Raw genomic sequence first — 22,529 nt, forward strand, 5'->3', positions numbered from 1 at the left:
AAATGTGAAATAGGAAGTGCTTTTCATGAAAATCAACATCCCTATAAACTGTAATCTTCTTAGTTGATAGATGAAGAACTTTATAACCTTTTTGTGTAGGAGAGTATCCTACAAACACACAAGGATCAGCTCTAGGCTCCAATTTGCTTCTATGTTACCTTGGTGTGCAAACATAACATAAACACCCTAAAACCCTTAAATGTTTAGGATTTGGTGTCTTCCCATACAACTTTTCATAGGGTGACATGTTGTTTAGCACTTGTAAAGGCATTCTGTTGATCAAATAGGCATCACACTATATACACTTACCCCAAAAAGAAACAAGAAGTTTAGATTGAAAATAAAGTGCTCTGCCAACCTCAAGAAGGTGTTTGTGTTTATTTTTGTTTCCACAACCCCATTCTGCCGTGGGGTGTCACTGCAGCTTGTTTTGTGTAATATAATCTTCTTGGTGTATAACAGCAAGATCTTTCCCTCACAAAGCTCATTGGCATTATCAGATCTAATTACTTTAACAGTAACATCAAACTGTCTCTTAACAAAAGTCACAAAATTGATCAAAATATCAACAGATTCAGTCTTGCATTTCATAAATGTACCCAAACACTTCTTGTGTAATCATCAACAATAGTTAGGAAAAGATACAGCTATTATGTGTTTTACACTGGTATGGACCCCATACATCCACATGAAGCATTTCAAATGGAGAAGTAGTCTTAATAGCACTACTAGAAAATGATTTTTTATGTTGCTTGGTTGCAGGACAAATACTGCAAATCATCTCATTACCCAATTTTCTACAATCTACTTTATTATGAGTCATGTTCAATTGACTGAAAGGAAGATGACCTAATCTAAGATGCAACAACTTTGCCTGTTCTAAAGTATTTGAACAAACAGAAGCAGAAAAAGGACTTGGAACAGAACCTGAGACAGAAGAAGCTGCAGCTCCATGATCCAAAGAAGCTTCTACAAAGTAGAGACCATTTCCAACCTTACCAAGAATAAGTGGTGGAATCAAAGACTGTTGATCTTGAACAATACATTGGTTAGTAGTGAACTCCACTGTACAACCTCCATCTTGACATAACTTGTGCACAGAGATGAGATTGAATTGAAAACTTGGAACACACAATACATTCTTCAATGTGATGTTGTTGCTTAGAATAACAGTACCTATATGGGTCACTTTTACTCTTGTTCCATAAAAAATTGTTATGTAATTGTTTTGATCATGTGCTATTTCATAAGAATCAAACATCTCCAGCTTATGACACATGTGATCACTGGCACCACTATCTACTATCCAACCACTACTATAAGTAGAAGATAGGAGACAATAGTTACCTGCAAACATAGCATTGGCATCCCCATTGTCTTATGTCTTTTGCTTATTTAGAGATGATTTCATCCGAGTCAATTCTTCCAGGGTGAAACTAGCAGCAAAATTCCTTAATTGCCTGATCAGAAGATTTAGTATCATCAAAACCAAAATTCACTTCAGCACAATTAGCATACTTCTTAGCACCGAAAACTAACTGATTCCCCTTAAATCCTGGTGGAAACCCATTCAACTTGAAACACCTTTCCATACCGTGACTAGTCATTTTGCAGTGATCATAATAATAATTGATTGTTCTTTTGCCTGCAGCATACTTGTTAGAGCCATTCTGATTGTATCCTCTTCCATAAGAACCAGAATTCCTATAATACTGACCACCTCTCTCATCAAATCTTCTTCTATTTGCTGCAAAAGCTACAGGTTCAGTAACTTTGTCAGCCATTGTGCTCAGAGCTCTATGTCTTTCTTCTTGTAAGACCGTTCTATATGCTTGAGCCAGAGTTGGTAGACTTGGCATCATGAGTATATTGGACCTCACATTGGCATAGTTATTTGTAAGCTTCATCAAGAACACCATTAGCCTCTGATCCTGCTATATGTTGAGATAATTCTGAGTCAAAGCACAACTATAATTGCTACAAGTACAAGAAGACAAAGGGAAAAGATTATCTAGCTCATCCCACAGTCTCTTAAGATGATTATAATACTCAGAAATGGACATATGATCTTGTGTAGCACCTGAAATGTCCTGTTGAAGTTCATACAACTGAGCAGAAGATGCATGACCAAACCTCTCTTCAAGATCCAACCATATTTCTCTAGCAGTTTCAACAAACAAAATACTGCCAGCAATTTGCGGGTTAAGAACAACAATTATCCACCCAATAATCATACTATTACACCTATTCCAGAGCTTCAAAGTCACAGCATCAGTTGGTTTAGGCAAAGTACCATCAACAAATCCCATTTTATTCTTTGCGCTCAATCCTATCACCATTGATCTCTTCTAATTACCATAACCATTTCCATCAAACACACTAGAAACAAGCTTCATTCCAATAAAATCAGAAGGGTGCAAATAATATGGACTACTTGGATCCCGATTAAGATATAAGACTGTGTTTGTACTTCCCATTTTGTCAAGAAATTACAAAATCAATCGAAACAATCAACTACTGAATATACTCACAAATCGCACAATTCAAGTAAGCGCAGAAATAAAGATCGAACAACCAATTCAAGGCAATCAACAGTCAATTCGATTAACAATCAGAAACACCAAAGAATTTTCAAGAAATTGCTAAAAAAAATCTGAGAAATAAGGTGGAATAATTAAATTACCAACAATCCGCCATTAGAACTGCTCAAACTACCTCAAGAGAAGCACCAAAATCGATCGCCCGTTCTAATACCATTTTACTTATCACCATTAATGACATAAGTACAACAATATGAACTAACAAAGAAGAGGAAGGAAGTTTTCCATTAATGGTGAGCTCGTATTTTCAGTACTTGAGAGAAGAATCTAGAGAGAGAAAATGAAGGAGAAATATTAAGAGAGAGAAAGTATTGTATGAAATGAATGAAAGGAAGCTAGTGTACAGTGGCTTACAAATGCCTTGTTATTACAATTGATAACAGAATTAGAAGCTTCTAACAACCTATAGCTGACATGGCATAAGTTTGTTAGGCTTATGCTGACGTGGCACGGGGTATTAATTCACACTAACTATACATGGTATAGAATAGGCGGTATAGTATTTGATTGGCGCGCAATAATAGTCAATGAATAAACAAAGGTTGAGACAGGAATAAAGAAATCAAACTAAACACACAAGGATTTACGTACGTGGTTCTGTCAACTAGACCTACTCTATAAGTGGGAGACATGAGAGCTTTATTCACTTTATTGGAGAAAACAAGATTGAGGAATATACAAGGAGTCTAGCTTCTAATGGCCATAATTTAATTTATAATTCAAATCTAGCTCAATGGTCCCTTCTATAACATAAAGCAACTTTAATAAACCCGTTAATTACTCTCCAAGTAATATGCTAGTAATTGCCTTGACCAAGTCGTATCTTAATGTAAACATGCATCGAATAATGAAGAACATAACACTTGGTGAACACCAGGAAGCAGAGCCACTAGTGTGCAGACGCAAGCCTTGGTACCTTGCATGGATGCACCCCTTTGAGTTATGCAACTGTGCAAAGCCTTATGTTTCTAAACTTTGTAATTATCTTTTCTGCGTCATAGACACGTTTAAATAAAACACACTTACCTATGAGTGGATATGAGTCACATAGAATAGTACACAACCATCAACCACCTCGCGTTCAATTCTTCACCCAACAACTCCACCCTCCTTCCTTGTTTGCCTCGACTTTCATCTTGCCTATTCACCACCTCTACCTTTCCCCCCTATTTTCTTCTCTACAACGAAACTAACCTTCACTATTATAAGCACTGGACGAATTCACCAAAATTAAGGATGAAGCATATCTGTGTTTTTGTCCAAAAGGTGATTTTTTTTTTTTTGCCTTTCTCTAACACGTACCATTTCTTAAAATTTGCAATTAAACAAATTGTGTCAATTAATATGAAATGGATAAAGCAGCCCATACTATTTTTTGTGAAGTAAATATACACAATTACTATTTATCCAAATTTGTGACAACATAATCTATGATTATTTATCCAAATTTGTGACAACAACATAATCTATGATTATTTATCCAAATTTGTGACAACAACATAATCTTTTTGCAAGCTAATGTTAGGCAAGGAATAGATACTATAAAAAAAAGCAAAAAAACCCCCTCCAAGAACTCTCAAAGCTAAGCATTGGTAGTGGAAACTTTATTAAAAAAAAATGTTTGGCTTGTTATGGTAGAAGACGTCCTTAGTATTATTATTAATATTATAATACAAGCATATAGGCCACTATCACCAGCACCTCCACCCTCACTTGTCCACTTGCCTCTCTTACTGCGTGCAACCACTCTTAACTGTTTGTGGGCCTGATGTCACCGCGCACCTGAACTCAACGTGTCCATGTTAATACCATAGATTTAACTCCGACTGTACCATAATCCACTTACTGCTCTCTTTTAATCGCAACGTGAAAGATGTACTGATTTTGAAAAGATAGAGTAGAGGGAGAGAGAGTGACGGAAATTAGAGTAAACCTATGTGATAAGAAGAGACAGAAAATCGTTGGTTAAGTAAATTAAACTTGCTAAATTGAAACTAAAAGAGAATCAGAAAAGTATTATATAATTTAAATTTGATTAATAGTTTGTTTAAATTATTTTTAGTAAACATAAGCAGTTTAAAACTGAATCAACTCACTTTGAATGTGGCATTTTATTTTGGTATGACTTAAAATAGAAAAGTGACTATGTATACGTACATATATTATATATATAATTCAATGAGAGTGAGGGATAGGTAAAGTGGTTAGAGCTTTCCTCCCGATCCCAAGAGCTCCTAGGATCGATTCTCACCCTGCCCTTGTGGCTCTCTAAACACTAAAAAAAAAAAAAAACATATATATAATCCAATAATATCACAATATGTAGTTCTTGGTAGCAAATTTCTCAGTTTACTCTATTATACTCAAGTCTTGAGTGGTAGATTATCATAGAATATATGCGTGACTTGTTCATCATTGGTTTTTAGGAATAATGTTAGGTTTTATAATGCTTAAAATAGTCTTATACTTATCATAAAAAAAATGAAAATTCCAGATGATGAGAATTGTAGGCCGTACAAATTCCTTTGCCTGCCACCAATATATAATTACGCGGCGTAGGGTAAAACACTAATACTGGATTAGCCTCAGGATAACATAGTTATATTTATTTGTTAAAGTTAAGGTATTAAACTGGTACAGTATACAGTAGTTATTAAATGGTTAATTTACGTAAGCAATATTTGTTGTCCGACTATTGGACCAAACATACATGCTAAACTTCCATATAGATAGAGCTCGCATTTGATTAAACTAAACACCTTACGAGTACATTCGTTTCATAACATTTAACGTTCACTGTTTGCACAAAAATTAAAAAAAAAAAAGAGGAAGAGAGTGTAACAAAAGATAGGAGGATGTAAGAAAAAGTAGATAAAGCAGGAGAAAAAGTGTAAGAAGGTGATCAATTCGTTGATATAAGAAATATATATGGATAAAGTAAGAGAGAATGGATGAACATGTGTAAATATATTTGTGTAATACCGTAAGAGGGTTAAGTAGTAAATTACATACATAGTATGTTAAAAACATTATATATGAAGCTGATGAAAACGAAATATGTTATAAATATTATGAAAACGAAATATGTTATAAACATTATGAAACGAAGCTAATTATTGTCATCTTACTACTTCAAATTTCGATCACTTATAATGACATAATTAACGTGATACACTACCCATAAACGTATTAATAATTTTGGACCAAGGGAGTAACATACATATTAGATCTATCAAAGTAGCTTAAAAAAGTGGCGAGCTGGAAAATTGTTTAGTTTATTGCAGGAATTCAGGGACTAGAAGTTAACCCAAAAAAAGGCCAAGTTATGTTACACCCATAAAGCTAAAACTCTTATAAAGTAAACATAATTATCTTACAAAAGTAAATCAGTAGAACTAATTATAGATTGGTTGGAAGATTCAGCTCTAAGATGAGCAGTATTACAAGGAACATCTTCCAAATCTCTTAATCCATTATAAGTAGTAGCTAATTGCATGCTACTAATTATTTGTCGAAGATCAGACGCTTCTTCTTTAAGCCTAACATTTTCTTGTAAAATTTTATCATGACTTTCTGATACATGATTCAACTTATCAATAAGATTACTATTTTCATGTCGAAGTCGAATCACCTGTGACCAAAGCTCATCTAAGTGTCTTTGTTTCCTCATTCGAGACCTACGAGCAGATTCTCTGTTCGATATCATCCTCCTCTGCCTCCTCTCATCGATGATCTTATTCGTCTGTTGAATTTCGTCTGATTCATCTGATGTCGAGTTGCTACTCATGTAGGCGGGGGAGGAAGATTGAGTGATTGGAAAAGTATTATAAGACGATCCACTAATGAGATCATTATTGGTGATCATATTTGCTGCTACTTGTTGAAGATTATTTTGTTGTAATAAGGTTAAGTTAGGTGAAAATTGGTATGGAAATTGTATTTCTGGAGTGGATGTTAGGTAGTTTATTCCTATCATCTCACTTGGATGCATAGTAACTATGAAAGCTTCGAAATACAATATGATATGATATGATATGATATGAAATGAAAATTCGAGAACAATGTGTTTTAGGGTGTGTTGTGTTGTGTGAATGGTAATTGGTAATGGAGAAGCATGGTCTAAGAGGGAGAGGTTTATATAGGCAAAAAATCGACTATGTTCGTGCACATAGAGGGAGGCTCGCGCATACGTAAGCACACAAATAAAAGTAAATAAAAAAAATGTGTTTGTTTGAAATTGGAAAGCAAATAAATGAATATGCGTGTGCATGTTTTTGATTAAAATTAATTTATCCAATAATAATCGAAAGTTACGACAAAAGGAACACTGTTTTTTTTGCTTGATGTTCTCCTACAGCAATCTAGCTTGTATGATTGGAGCATCTAATGCTAATATAACCTATTTGCATATTATGCGAATAATATAATATATAAATGTTTTTTGAGGTGGAAAAACTGAAAAAGTCAATGAGTAAAGATTAGTCATGATAAAAAATACTAATATAATGTTATATTTTATTGATTTTTGAAGACCTATTGAGACTAATTATATGGGTGATGACGCTTGATGAAAATGAGTTTTAGACGCAAATGGATATATATATTAGTGATCAAAGAGAGTCTAATTAAATAGTTAAGCTTTTTTAGGTTACGTTTTTGTTAGTTTATGCATTAGTATGGATGAGTCAGATGATCACTTAATTAAATTAATTAATTGGATTATTACACCAGGTTGTTATGTTACTCCGTAGTACTAAGTTAATTGTACACGCGTGAGACAAATTTATAAGTAAGAAGTAACTATTAGCCACCGGTAGTCAATGAACGCACATATTTAATTTGATCATTGATATGAATTACATACTAGTAATTTAGTAAAAGATATAAAAAAATTAATACTCGTAAAAACATTTATTAGTGAAACAAATCAAACAAGACCTTATCAAATGATTATAATTTTATCCTATATATATTTCATATTTGAAGTTATTTTAGAATATATTTCCTCCCTTTTTTAATAGTTGCAACACACATTATTCCGGTCCAAATCCTCTATCCCACTTTTGTATCCTATTCCATGTACTGCTCAATTTTATTGGTCCACATCATTTTAACTATCTATTTTCTTAATTCAATTTTTATATTAATTATATTAATAGCAAATAAAATATAATTTACATAATTTATTTTCTAGTTCCTATCCTTTTTTTTTAATGTATAGAATTATGTTTAATAGTATTCAACTCAATTAATTTTTATTTTCTTTTATACTACCTCCATAACTTTACAAAAACCTTAATTATTTTTTTATCACCTCAATCCATTTTTTCTCTAATCGCATCCATAATTCATAAATATCAAAGCACCAAAATTTCAATTTAATTGATACTCCACGAGAATTAATTTTGTTTTCTGGTCATATCCAACTTTATCGAATCGATGATATAATTTGATTGTACTAGTGTTGTGGAAATTGTTGTGGGTGAATCCAATGGCATGAATAGTGAGAGCATGGATGGCTTAAAGCTACCATTGAATCATAGGTAGAAAGATTATTATGTTAAATTTGTGAAAAAATAAATAAATAAACAAAATGGAGTTGAATTAAAAGTAATTGTATACAAAAAAAAAAAGGACTAGAATTTTAATTATGTAAATTCTTTTTAATTTTATTTGCCATTAATACATTAACATAAAAATTAAATCAAGAAAATAGAATGTTAAAATGACGTGAACCAATAAAATTGAGTGGTACATGAAATGGGACACAAAAATGGGATAGAGGATTCGGACCCCACTATTTCACGGTATTTAAAAAGTGGGGGTTTACATGATAAAATTCTTTAAAATGGGGTCAGTGGTTATTAAAGTAAAATATAGTGGGCCATGTACTTTAAATAAGGGATATAGTTCAACTTTTTCTCAAAATAACTTTTCAATTATAGTGTGTTGTAAATATTGTGACATTTTCACTTTAGAGAAGTGTTATAATTATTAAAAAACGAAAGAAGTATATTCACTTAAATCATAAATAGTTGCAACATTTCAATAAAGAATAGCATTAAGAAATAGGGGGAGTAACGAGTTATTTTGATCATATAACAATAATAATCATTAATAATCGGTCTTATACAAGAATTTGCTTATTTGGGAATTAGAAATAATTTTATCTCAAAAGGAGTCATTTTCAACAACAAAGGTAGGTATATAAGGTGCCAAAAATGGGGGCTTTTCATGCAATTTCGTTTGTGGTGTTTTCTTGAATGCGTTTAGGTATTGGAAATTGGAAAGCTAAAGTACCCCATCTCCCAATTGTTGTTCAACTTGCTATTTCACTTGTTTTTTCTTGTCTTTTTTAAATTGGTGATTTGCAAATTGAAAGAACAGAAAAGTAAGGTTGTTTAGCTTCCTTTGGTATTGACTACTGAGTTACTATAAAGTTGCCAAAATAGACCTGTTTCTTGACAATGAAATAAAGGATCTTAGCCTATTTGTAATTTCGAATCGTGGAAGCAAATTTGGGATTTTTTTAATTTGATTTTTTCCTCATTTGTACTTACGAGGAAGAGAGTTTGTAACATAGGAGAATATGGGGAAATCATATTCTTCTTCCAATTTAGGCCTCGTTTAGTTAAGGTCAATCGTTCCCAAGCTTATTACTTATTCGGGTGGTTGATGTTTTTACGGTTACATTGTCTCTATCGTACGAGTATCATTATACCCCCTCACTAAATAATGCTAAACAAAATAAAAGTGGGTACCACACAAAAAAAATTCAATGAGATCAATTGAACTAATTGACATCTACCTCTTTGAACGCTTATTTTTAATACATTGTTTTTATGGTGTTTTAGTTGAAGTTTTATTTGAAATGATGAGCTAGATTTTTTGACATTAAGGTTAAAAATGATTATTATTAAATAAGTTTTCTCAAAAAAAAAATATTATTAAATAAGTCAAATGTCACTTATCATTTAGTTAAACATCACTTATCACATACTCCGTAGCAAATTGCCTAATAAAATCTAGTATTTAAAATCTCAGAGCAAATGACTTAAAATGAAACTCATGTCTTCAGATTTCTCAACAAAACGATCTGCAACATACAAAGACAAATTATGTATGCTGGTTAGTAATTCGTTGCAAAAGTATGATATATGTATTCTCACAAAACATATGTCTGTAATCACTCGTTCTTGTGACTCTCTTAACAAAAAAAAAAAAAGGTTGTCACATATGATAATCGTTCATATAAATAATAATGCCTCTATTAAATTATTGTTTGTACGTCATATCTAAGACAAATTATTTATGCAATTATATGCTAATCAGTGATAACTTAATGCGATTATTGGCTTCTTTATATTTTTATTCATTTATTCATAGATATATTTATTGAGAAAATAGCCTGTCGTTTCCTACATTAATTTTTGGACATGGTCGTTTGCCACTTTAGCAAACGTATGTGCATTTTTCATAAAAGTGGAAACGGAAGCAAATCAACGTGCACTTTCGCATACTCGAAGAGTCATGTAAGAGCTAGCCAAATTTAAGGTCGGTAAGTCCATTTAAACGCTCGCACAATCACTAATAGAATCCGGGTAAATTACGACAGTTTGATTACGACGGTCCATAAAATGTCGCAAAATTTGAATTTTACAACAGCTTTTACTAGTTGTCGTAAATTTACGACAGTTTTATGCCCCGTCGCAGAATTACGACAGTTTTAGACTATTTAAACCGTCATTGGGTATCTAAAATAAAGGTAAAAAAATTAAAATACCTACGACAGCTTAAAACTGTCGTAAAAATGTTACATTACGACAGTTTACAATACCGTTGTTAGTAGCGATAGCTTTTAGCTGTCGTAAAAAATATTTTAAAAAAATAAATAAATACTGGTGTAAAACCCTTCCCTCTCTTCCAATCTAACCCTAAAATGTTGATAGCCGCCCCATCCTCCTCTATCTTTTCTTTCTCTCTTCCTTCTCTTTCTGCTTCCATCTCCTCCTTTCATCTCTCTGTACTTCAATCTCCTCCTCTCATCTCTCTCTTTGCTTCAATCTCCTCCTCTCATCTCTCTCTCTGCTTCAATCTCCTCCTCTTTTCCTTTCTCCTTTCTCTAATAAGATGTTTAAGCTTTTTCATCTTTTTTCTTTTTTATTATCTTTAATTTTTTTGACGAGTTTAACTTGATTTGACCATGAAATTTAACCTAGGTTACGAACTACACCATATATCGACCATGGTTTCAAAGCTAAGAGTTTTTAGGTCAAATTCGACCATACATGAAAATTCCAGATCTGGAGTTTTCATGGTCGAATTTGACCAAGTGAGCCCATAGAAGATGAAATTTGGGATAGGTATGTTGATTTTTGTGTAATTTTTGTTCTTGTAGTTGTGGTTTATATTTATTTTTGTTTTTTTTTGGAGTATTTTTCTAATTATGTTGATTTATTTTGTTATATACGGTTTTAATGGCTGATTTGGTTGTTATTTTGTCGTTTAATTTCGATTTTCTTGGTTGATTGTTGTTTATTTGAAGTTTATTTCGATTTTTTTGGGTTTATTTCGTTTGATTAACTTAAATATTGTTTTTGGACTTAAATTTATTATTGTTTGTGTTTGTTTTCATTTATTTTTGTACAATTTGAGGAATATTCAAGTACTTGTACTTTTTATTTCTAGATTTTTGATTTTTTGGGTTTAATTTCAGATCTTGGATTTTTTGTGGGTATTTTGTGTTTTTCTGGGTTAATTTGGTGGTTTACGGTAGCGGTGGGTGGTTTGTGATGGCGGTGGGTATTTACGTATTTTTAGGGTTTAATTTGGTGGTCTGTGGGTGGTGGTTTGTGATGGCAGTGGGTGGTGGTTTGTGATGGCGGTGGGTGGTGGTGATGGCTTGCGGTTGGGCTACTGTGGGTGAAAGGTTTGAAGTAGGGCTGTTGTGGCTGGGTTCTTTTCTTTATTTTTTTTTCTTTTTTTGCGACGACTATTGCGACGACCGACCGTCAATAAAGTTAAATTTTACGACAGTTTTTTTTGATGTCGTAGTTTGTGATGGTTTTAAGATGTCGTAGAGTAATTATAGCGGCAAATTATAAAACTGCTGCTGAAATTAGTAAAAACCATCGTAATAATTTTTACAACAGTCAAACTGTCGTAAAAATGAAATTTTACGACAATTCTGATTGCAACAGAATAATTACGACAGTTGACTGTCGAAACTATTTTTTGCGACAGTTTTTACTATTTTTGCGACAAATTTTGGTTATTACAAAATAGCTTACACTAGGCGAAAAATGTAAATTAGCACCGGTTCAAAACCCCGATTAAGCAACGGTTTTAAATCGGTCCATATTTGAGGGATGCAAAAAACCAGAAGCATTCGCACGGGTTCAAAACCGGTGCCAATTCTTAGATTTCGCACCGGTTAACTCTTTGACACCGGTTAACCGATGCTAAAAGTACCTGGCTTGCTTCTTTTTTTTTCTTTCTTTTTTTTTTCCATATAATTGGCACCGGTTAACCGGTGCCTTTAATTGTTTTTTTTTTTTTTTTTTTTTTAGCAATAAATAATAATATTAATACTAATAATAATAATAAAAAACCTTTACATGCATCCTACATTAATTCTACCATTATTATAATATATAATAATAACAATAATAATTATAATTATTATTATTATTATTATTATTATTATAATATTAATAATAATAATTTCTAAACTGAAATAATAACAACAATACATAGATATTAAATAATAATCTCAAATGCAATACAATGAAGTGTCATATTTACAATTCCTCAAAAAAAAAAAAGTGTCATATTTACAAACAATACTAATTAATAATGTAGTTAAAAAGTTAAGAAAAATTACAAATTCAAATAGAAATGACATTTACAAATTAAAGGTAATGAAAGACGTCAACATGTCTTGAACTTCATTAAGTTCCTTGCTTGTCAACGGACCTCACCTTTGTACCTTGCAAAACTTGGAATAAACAAAAATTATGTTAGAATTAATTACTTAGGTTATGCATGTAAAAATACATTTACAAGTTCACTTAGGCAAAAATTTATTACTTAGGCCTGTATGACTACTACTCGCCTATTTCCAATATTTCTTATCAAATGAATTCATTTTTTCTCATAACATGTCAATATTACTTAGTTATAGGCGGCTAAGACTTGAAATCACATGAAAAGAGCAATTCAAGGGTTTTAGGACGCATTATCATCCAAAATGCCCCAAATAAGGCCTACATGACTACTAGGATGCCTATTTCCTACATTTCTTATCAAATCAACTCATTCTTTCTCATAACATGTCAATAGTACATAGTTATAGGCGGCTAAGGCTTGAAATCACATGAAAAGTGCAATTTAAGGGTTTTAAGACGCATTTTTATCCAAAATGGCCCAAATAAGGCCTATATGACCACTAGGATGTTATTTCCTACATTTCTTATCAAATCAACTCCACAAGTATTCAAATCCAACTATTCAACTAAATAACTAATTGTTGCAATACTTTAATTCACTACTAGAAATAGGTCGTTTTCCAACGAAATTGTTCCGAAGGACCTAAAATTCCTTCGGAAATTTCAAAATTTCCAACGAATTTGAATCCGTCATAATATTCTGTCGAAAATGCCATTTCTGACGGAAATTAATTCCGTTGGAAATAATAGCTTGCGACGGAATATTCCCTTGGAAAATATCTTCCGTCGGAATATTCTTTCCTTCTCTTTCCTCCTCCTCCTCTTCATTTTCTCTTTCTTCCTCCTTTTTTATTTCTCTTTCCTCCTCTTCCCGTATTCTTTCCTTCTCTTTCCTCCTCCTCTTCTTTTTCTCTTTCCTCCTCCTCTTCTTTTTCTCTTTCCTCCTCCTCTTCTCTTCCTCTTCCTTCCTTCATTTTTGTTCACACTCTACGCATGAAACACCAACGAACTAAATAAGGTTTTTCACGTCAAATTCGACCATGAAAACCCTAAATCTAGGTTTTTTATTTCATGTCGAATTTAACCTTTAAAACCCAAATTCAAGCCAATTTAGGGGTTTTGATGGAATTAAAGGTAAGTGGTCGAATTACTTCGTTTTTTTTTTTTGACATTTTTGTTTCGAAATTTCTGGGTTTTGTGTTGAAATTTCTGGGTTTTTTTTTTCGAATTACTTCGTTTTTTGTTTCGAATTATTTTTGTTTTTTTTTTGAAATTTTTGTTTTGAAATTTCTGGTTTTTGCGAGATCTATTTTTGGATTTTTTTTGTTTCGAATTATTTTTGGGTTTTTTTTTGTTTCGAATTATTACTGGGTTTTTTTTGTTTCGAATTATTACTGGGTTAGGGTGGCCGTGGTAGGTTAGGGGTTACGGTGGTGGGTTGGGGTTACGATGGTACGGTTTTGGTGGGTGGGGGTGGCGGTGGGGTGGGTTAGGGTGGTGAGCAGGGGTGGATCTGGGTGGGATAAGGGGTTTGGTCTGGGTTGGGGCTGGTGATGTTGTAGGTCAGAAAAGGGGGTTTTGGTGGTTTGGGATGCGGGTTAGCGTGGGTTAGGGTGGGTCTGGGTTAGGTGGGTTTAGGGTAAGGGTGGTGGCAGGGCGTGGTTTTTTTTTTTTTTTTTTTATTATTACTTTTCCGACGGAAATTTCCGTCGGAATATGCCTCTTCCGACGGAAATTTCCGTCGGAATATGCCTCTTCCGACGGAAATTTCCGTCAGAAACCTCTCCAACTTCGACGGAAATTTCCATCGAAAAATTGCGACGAAATTTCGTTAAAAGTCAAAACTAGCTCCGACAGAATGAATTCCGTCGGAAGCCACTTCCGACGGAATTTCCCTCGGAAAACGTCGAATTTCCTACAAAGAGTATTGCGACAGACTGATTCCGACGGAAGGCCGTTTTCCGACAGATTTTCGATGTTTCCGACGGAATATCCAGTTGTTTTCTTGTAGTGATTCAATTAAATAATCAATTATTCAATAAGACATGGATTATATATCATTTTATTTCAAATTCCCAATCAAATTAGCAATTATCATTTAGCAATAACTCAATACGAAAATAACGCAATAAGATAGTACCACCATGACAAGCTTACAAGAACTCAATACGACAATAAGGCAATAAGGTAGTACCGCCGTGAAAAGCTTACAACAAGGCAATAACTCAATTCACAGCAAGCAAGCAATAAGCATTAAAGGAAACCGGAAAGGCAAGCTCACCAGACACCAGGTCGACTGTTCGAGGCCGTGCCGCCGTGACAAGAAGTCCGTTGTGGTTGAGGGGAGCCGTGCGCGCAGGTGAGAAAGATTACAAGAACCCTAGATTACAAGAGACTAAAATTACTAAACTGAAAATCAAATCAACGACAAACCCTAGATTGCGAAATTAGAATTCGATAATTTAAAAAGGACAAGAAAAAAATCTTACCTCAAAGCTGCTTCAATGGAGGTGAGAAAGCTCATAATTCTCTTCAATGGAGAATTAAGAGCACACGCTTCAATAGAGGAGAGATATGGAGAGAGAAAGAGGTGCAGCGAGAGAAAGCTCAGAAACCACTTCAATGGAGAATTAAGAAACTTCGGAGGTGGTGGATTCAAGAGAAGGGCGAAAACTTGGGAGGGAAAACAGAAATAATGAAAAGCAGGGGGAAAGAAAGAAGAAGAAGGGAGCCCGATTTTTTATTTTTTTTTTTAAAATTTGCACCGGTTTGAACCGATACTAATAATATTATTTCGCACCGGTTTGGTTGGAATCAGTGTGAAAACTCTTTCCCTCATTCCCGCCCATTTTTTTTGGCAACGGTTATTAAAAACCGGTGCCAAAATGGCGGTGCTCATTTATGTTTTTCTACTAGTTTTATTTCTAGTGGTGAATGTATCTATTTTTCGTTTTTTAGTTTTTAGAGAGTTATAACGGCGAGTGATGAAAATCGATTTCAAGATTTCTTGGAATCGGGAGAGGAGCTCTAATTAACTGAGCTATTCCTTACTTTCATGTATCTATTTTATTGTAATCTGTATATCATATTGAAATTTGGAAATTAAGTAACGTAAAAAAATTAAAACTCCCAATTTCCTACAAAAAAATTGACATTATTGAACACTACAAAATATTAAACATGTACAAAACAAAGACTAAAAAGTAGATATGTCTAATAAAGGATCATCTCAACCAAAAGCTTAAACTAATGTGTTACTTTATAAGAATACTACAGGGGGGGGGTTGAATTGTAGTATAGAGGAATTAGACAACTTTTTGCGGAATATAAAAACTAAGCTAAAGGAACTCAAAGTCACACAGAGAGATTTTAGCGTGGAAAACTTCTTGGCCCTAACAAGAAGAAAAACCACGACCACTTGGGATTTAGGAAAGATTCTTTATTAGAATAGGGCAAATAACCTATTACAAGCTAAAGACTCTCTCTAATAGTTCCTCAATGAACTTAGTGTTCCCAGCAATAAGTCCCTCAACTTACAGCTTTTCTCTTCTCTTTCTCTTCTTTATCTTTTTCTTACTATTTCTCTAGCGTTCACTCAAACTCCCCAATTGCCAATTACAACTCTTGGAAGAAATACTCTAACGAAAGAAAATAAGAAAGTTATCAACTAAAATAGAATGCGACTTTTGACTCTTTGAAAATTTAGAAGATCGAAAGTGTGTTTGAGCAAGGTAAGTTTTTCCAGAAAACATCTTCTCTATTTATAGGAAAAACATAGCTTGATTAAAATGCAACACTGCTCCATACTTACGCCACTACTTCTGCAATCCAACGCCACTAACCTCCACCACTTCCAGTGCTTCAAACATGTCCTTAAACTTAGGACACGTTAAAGCAACAAGGAGAAGTTTCCCAGCTTAGTGAAGAAGATTGATTCAATTACTAGTAGTGCAAAATTAGGAAATTAGTTAAAGATATTTGAAGAATATTTATCCAAAAATAAAAGTTATTCTTTTAACCAAAATAATCAGAAAAATATATTTTTCATAAATAACTAAACTTCCTAAATTTAAGCAATTCAAATTGTATCGTTTTAAAATAAAACAATTAAGGATTCTACTAAAGTATCAAACTCCTATTTACTCTCACTTACATAAAACCTAAAATAAAAATATTTTAGACTTTATTGATTCTCTGAAGAAGTCTCTACTCCGAGTCTTCATTCTCTAGCTTCTACTCCGAACCTTCTATTCCTCCACGGGGACACTGCAAACAGTCTTTACTTTTGAGCTCCAGTTACTTTGCTTCAAATAACTCTACAACTTGTTCTTAGGCTACACAGTCATGAAAAACATTAGTTCCAAATATAAGTTTGGCTTGTGTTATCATCAAAACATCAAGGGCAACATGATGGTTGAAGCCCAGAATTGGTTTATATACTCTATTATTAGTTACTCGATCTATAAAATTGTATTATATATAATTACAACAAATTTATAGCATGAAATAATTAATAAAATTAAGAATGCAAAAGGGAATTGTAGGAAAAAAATCTACACTTATACAAGTATACAACAACAAGTTTTAAGTAGTTACAAAGTAAAAAAATACAAAATACTCATAAATTTTTTTGTTTGCAAAAGATATTAGTAGGATTTTTTATTTTTATTTTATTTTTTATAGTGAAAATTAGGGTTAAGGTTTATAGAGAACTACAACTTTTGATACCATGTGATTAATGAATGGAGACTCTACTTACTTTAGGAGCCCTGACACTCATGTATAGTATATGTTACACAATTACAGTTATTATAATTTTAGAGTTAGGCCCTGTTCAACAGAGCAAAGCATAGCAGTGTAGGGGTCAACTGAGTAAAGTAGAGCAGATTTTATTATTATTATTATTAAATATTAATTATTATTGTTATCATTAAATATTAATTATTATTATTATTATTATTATCTTTAATTATTAATTATTATTATTATCTTTAATTATTAATTATTATTACTATTATTACTATTACTATTATTATTATTATTGTTATTATTATTATTATTAAATATTAATTATTATTATTATTATATTTAAATATTATTTATTATTATTAAATATTTATTATTATTACTTAATATTAAATATTATTATTATTAAATATTAATTATTAATTATTAGTATCTTTAAATATTAGTTATTATTATTAAATATTAATTATTATTATTATTAATTATTATTTTTAAGTAGAGCAGAGTAGAACAGATTTAAGCAGAGCAGATTTCAACAGAGTAGAGCAGAGCATGAGTTAGCACAGCAGTAAAGCAGAACAGCCAAAAGAATAGGGCCTTAGACTATTAGTTCTATAAACCTGTCCCCCACTTCCATAGTTCCACCAACCTTTCATGAAATTCCCTTGTTATTCATGTGATAAATGTTGATAATCCCAAAGATTAAAAAATAATCCCTGTGTCCTTATTTTTTTTTTGCCCTATTGGACTTTTCACTATCTTCAAGATGCGTTTTATAATGTATATAACTCTATTTTTATACGCGTAAAAATTATAAAAACATGACATTAATAAAATATACAATGAGACGAATCCTATAAGACCCCACTTGACTGTATTATCTCTTATAGATTAATGGGTATTTATGGTCATAATTTTCAAATTTTGACCCAATAATTTACAATGGGGCAAACAAATAGGGACATGGGGAGTAATATAATTTCAAATGTGGATTTTAGAGCACCCACAATGGGTGACTCAAGAACCTCCCCAAAATACTGTCTCTCCTATTTTGAGGTAGCTCATCATTATAAAAGATGACTCATGGGGTGAGGCTCCTCCTTCTTCCAAGTCACTCACTGCCTCGGCACATGAGCCCAGTGATAAACAAGATATAACAAGTGGCAAATTTTTGCATTTTCATTTAATTTTTTTTTTGCCCAAAATTAACATAAGGATAATTTAGAAAATAACACCACAAAAGAACCTAAAATTGGATTATAACATCAAAAAAAAAAAAACTTTTATTATAACACCATAAAAAACCTACAAATTTGATTTCACCACCACTTAACGAATTCTTGGATTCTTGGATGGAATCCGTTAGTGGGGCCCATATGTGACACGTGTTAATAGCCTATTGACTTAAAAAAATAAAATAATTAAAATTAAAAGAAAATTAAAAAAAAAAGAAAAACCCCAAACCCAACCAGCCCCACCACCGGCGCCATCGCCCAAGCCGTCGACAGCATAACTCTAGCCGCCGACATCCCCTGCCCTTACCAAAACCGGCGACTCCACCCCTTCCCCTTCTCCCTCCCCGAAAACCACCTTAACGCCTTCAAACCACCACGAAAACCACCCCAACCCTTCATCCCACCGTGAAAACCACTCAATTGATTTGAAATTGAGATATCTCGGGGGAGGGGGCGAAGGGTCTCGTTGGTTTTCGCGGTGTTTTGAAGGTGTTGGGGTGGTTTTTGGGGTGGGGGAAGGCAAGAGTGGGTGGTGGTGCTGGTTTCCCTGGTTTTAGTGGGGGTTATGGGTGCCGGTGGCCTTGGTTAGGTTTTCGGCGGCTGGTGCAGGTGGCGCCGGTGGTGGGGCTGGCTGGGTTTGAGGTTAAAAAGTTTCATTGTTTTTTGAATTTTCCTTTATTTTAATTAATTTAATTTTTTAAGCCAATAGGCTATTGACACGTGTCAATTATGAGCCCCAGTAACGGATTCCATCCAAGAATCCGTTAGGTGGTGGTGAAATCAAATTTGTGAGTTTTTTTTGTGGTGTTATTTTCTAATTTATCCTTAACATAAAACAATTTTTTTAATTGTAGTGAGCTAGCTTACCATTGTGAAAAAAATAAATGAGTGACTCATAATAATGACTCAAGTTAGTGAAATATGAGATGGAAGAATTAAAATTAGAAAGAGAAATTGTGAGCTACTCCACTAATATAGACGACACGAATACCAATAGGAGATTCTTGGTGACAATTTCGTTTAATTTTAAAGGTAAAGACTACATCTTCTAATATCGTACCATGATTAGAAGACAAAAAAATTACTTCAACTAATACATACTCAAATTTCTATACAAATAATATTTTTGTGATATCGTGCGTAGGGTTTTGTGAATTCTAAATTTGAATAATGAAAAGTGAAGGCTGAAGTTTTATACTTCGATTTACTAGAATATATCCATAATAATGCATGAGATATATTTATGTGTAAACACAATAAATAAAGTGAAAGTTATGGAAAAAAAAATTACTAAACCAAATTCATAATTTATTTCAAAAAATATTTCAAAAAAAAAACAAAACAAAACAAAACCCAGATCATAATTACTATGAAATGATAGTGTAAACTTTAAAGACTAGGTCACTCAAACATTGATAAAAGTTACTCCGTAATAGCATAATAGTTTCCTCTTAAGAAATAAATTTTCGCTTGATTTATATTACTACCACCATTTTATATTTTTTTGCAACTTTGAGGTATTATTTGTGAGATATAAAATATTCCAAAATTGCAAAAAAAAAATATGAAACAGAGGTAGTAACTTTTAGTAAATATAGGGTCACTAAGAATAATAATAATAATCCTCTAAAATTGTGGTCTCCATGATGAGCTCTCTATTATCTTGACAAAATGCTAGCAATATCAGCAATGTAGTGTTGTGTAACTTTAAGTCAATTAAATGTAACTTCTAGAACTTTTTAACAAACAAATGTGTCATTTGTAACTTTTTAAGGTCGGGTTGAAATCTTAAATTCATAACATAAAACTCTAAAAATTAAGAATGAATTCTAATTTAAATTCAGTTTCAAAAAAAAAATTGAATGGAATAATTGTGCATTCATAAAAAATTGTTGATTGGTGCCAACAATGACAAGTTGTTCATTTGAACTTCATCATGTGGTCCATCAAGAACTCTCCCTCCTCGTTGCCATTTTTTTACAAAAAAAAATGAGATCAAAATTAGATATTTGAAACCCTAATTTGAGAGTATATATAAAAAATATATAAATAAAAAAAAGGTAAGGAAAAGAGAGAAAAGGAGAGAAACTTAGCAATCATCTTCAAATGCCATAGATGGATCGCATGGAGTGATTATACTACGTGTGTAGGTTAACTAAAGTCTTGAAGATAACTAAAAGGAGGAGATAAAGGGCGAGGAAGAAAAAGGGAAGAAGATAAGAAAGAAATGAAGAAGCTAAAAAATGTGACAATTTTATATTGTTACACGTGCCAGATAAAATGCAAATTGATCCTTTTATACAATTTGTGTACACCAACCTTAATCAAGAATTTGTGTTGAAATTGTAATTTCGCCCCATGTTATAAGGTAGTTCCCTAAAAAAAAACTTTTTGGTGAGTATAAATAGTATATTGCTGAATAATTTTGCTGAAAATTATAGGGACCTTCTTCAATTTTCAGCCAAAAAAGGTTGGCCCTATTGGTGTTTAGGTCCAACCAAAAAAGTGGGTAGCATTGTCGCCAACGATCTCTCTCATATGAGAGATAAATTTTTTAATATTAATTAAATATTTCATCAGTCTAGATTATCCAAATTACATCATCAGGTGTCCTTTAATTATTGTGTTTGAATATTAATGAAGGTACACATGATGAAAAAAGGGACTACTTTCGAAGCTATGATTACTCAACTTTACTTGGTTGTGATTTTATATAATCACTAGTGGTTTTTCTTTTTAAAAATTAAAAAGAGGGGATTAGATATAATGACATTAAATTGTATATATTATAAGTATATAAAATAGATTAATCATTACAAAGTTTCTCCAAAAAATAAATAGACATTATCTAAAATATTTTTAAAAAGGTAACGGAGTTCTTGTGATTAATATAATTTTTTTGCCTTTTTCTCAAAATAAGAAAAAAGTAACAGTACGTATTTTGCGACTTATGAATACTTCCGTTGCTAAATCACATAGAAGTATATATCTAGAAGACTACAACTCTACAAGGAGTAAAGGAGTCCACTTCCAATATTGTTTGTTAGCGTGGCTTGTGCTAGTTTCGTGCTAGAATTTACAACACTAACCTGACCCATTAAACTAGTTGTATCGTGTCGACCTATATAACTAAATGGGTCGTAAACCCTCAACACTAATCCGGTTTTTTCTTGTCTGATTTGTGTCGTGTTGTCATGTCGTGTCAGCTTTTGCCATCTCTAAAGTTATTATTACATATATGTACGATCAATAAAAATGTTCGACTAATTTTATATATTTTATTATACTCATTTAACGAACTATCAATTACTAGTGTGTGTCTACTTCATACCTTATTTATATGGTACACTACCCTTTTTTTTATTTATTTATTTATTTTTATTCAGGTTATAATTTGCAACAACTCACAATTGGAGCACTTTATAGCTACGAAATATATTAGCTTTAAATTTTGATATATCAAAGTAATTTATAGCTTACCATTGAAAATGCTTTAATTTGAGACAGACAATAAAGTAATCAAACTTTTTTGGAATGGAGGAAGCTAAGTAGTTTTAAAGCATACGCAACACTAGAAGTATGGAAGTAACAAAATTAATTAATAATTCTATAATTGTCTTTAACCTAACAAATATACATTTAAATTTTATTCACATGGTAGTTTATGCGTTACGTAACGCTTAATTGAATTGTATCATACATGATATGGCACAACCATTAACGATATATTTGGGCCTTATTTTTTGTTTCATGTCGTTGTTTCATGTCTCACTACTAAAGCTAGCATAGTATAATTATTACTGCAATGCGTACTTTATTATTATTATTTTTAATAGCAAAAAAATTAATTAAGCTATGCAATTTTCTAAATTTTTTAATAATCTATTTATTTAATTATTTGACTGCATCATAGCATTTGTTACAATGCTTTTTTTTTTTTTTTTTTTACAAGTTGTTCCAATATTTTTGCTAAAAGCATTATACTTTATACATAACATATG

At 32.2% G+C, this 22,529-nt stretch overlaps 1 protein-coding gene across 1 annotated transcript; it reads right to left on the reverse strand.

The window, feature by feature from the left end:
• Positions 1-5,851: 5,851 nt before the first annotated feature.
• LOC110686039 (basic leucine zipper 43-like) lies at positions 5,852-6,783 on the reverse strand. Its single transcript, XM_021862608.1, has one exon. It carries the CDS (start codon positions 6,589-6,591, stop codon positions 5,974-5,976), a length of 618 nt encoding a protein of 205 aa, XP_021718300.1. The 5' UTR covers positions 6,592-6,783; the 3' UTR covers positions 5,852-5,973.
• Positions 6,784-22,529: the final 15,746 nt, after the last annotated feature.

This window comes from Chenopodium quinoa, unplaced genomic scaffold (assembly GCF_001683475.1).
Source record: "Chenopodium quinoa cultivar QQ74 unplaced genomic scaffold, ASM168347v1, whole genome shotgun sequence".
Classification (NCBI taxonomy): Eukaryota; Viridiplantae; Streptophyta; class Magnoliopsida; order Caryophyllales; family Amaranthaceae; genus Chenopodium; species Chenopodium quinoa.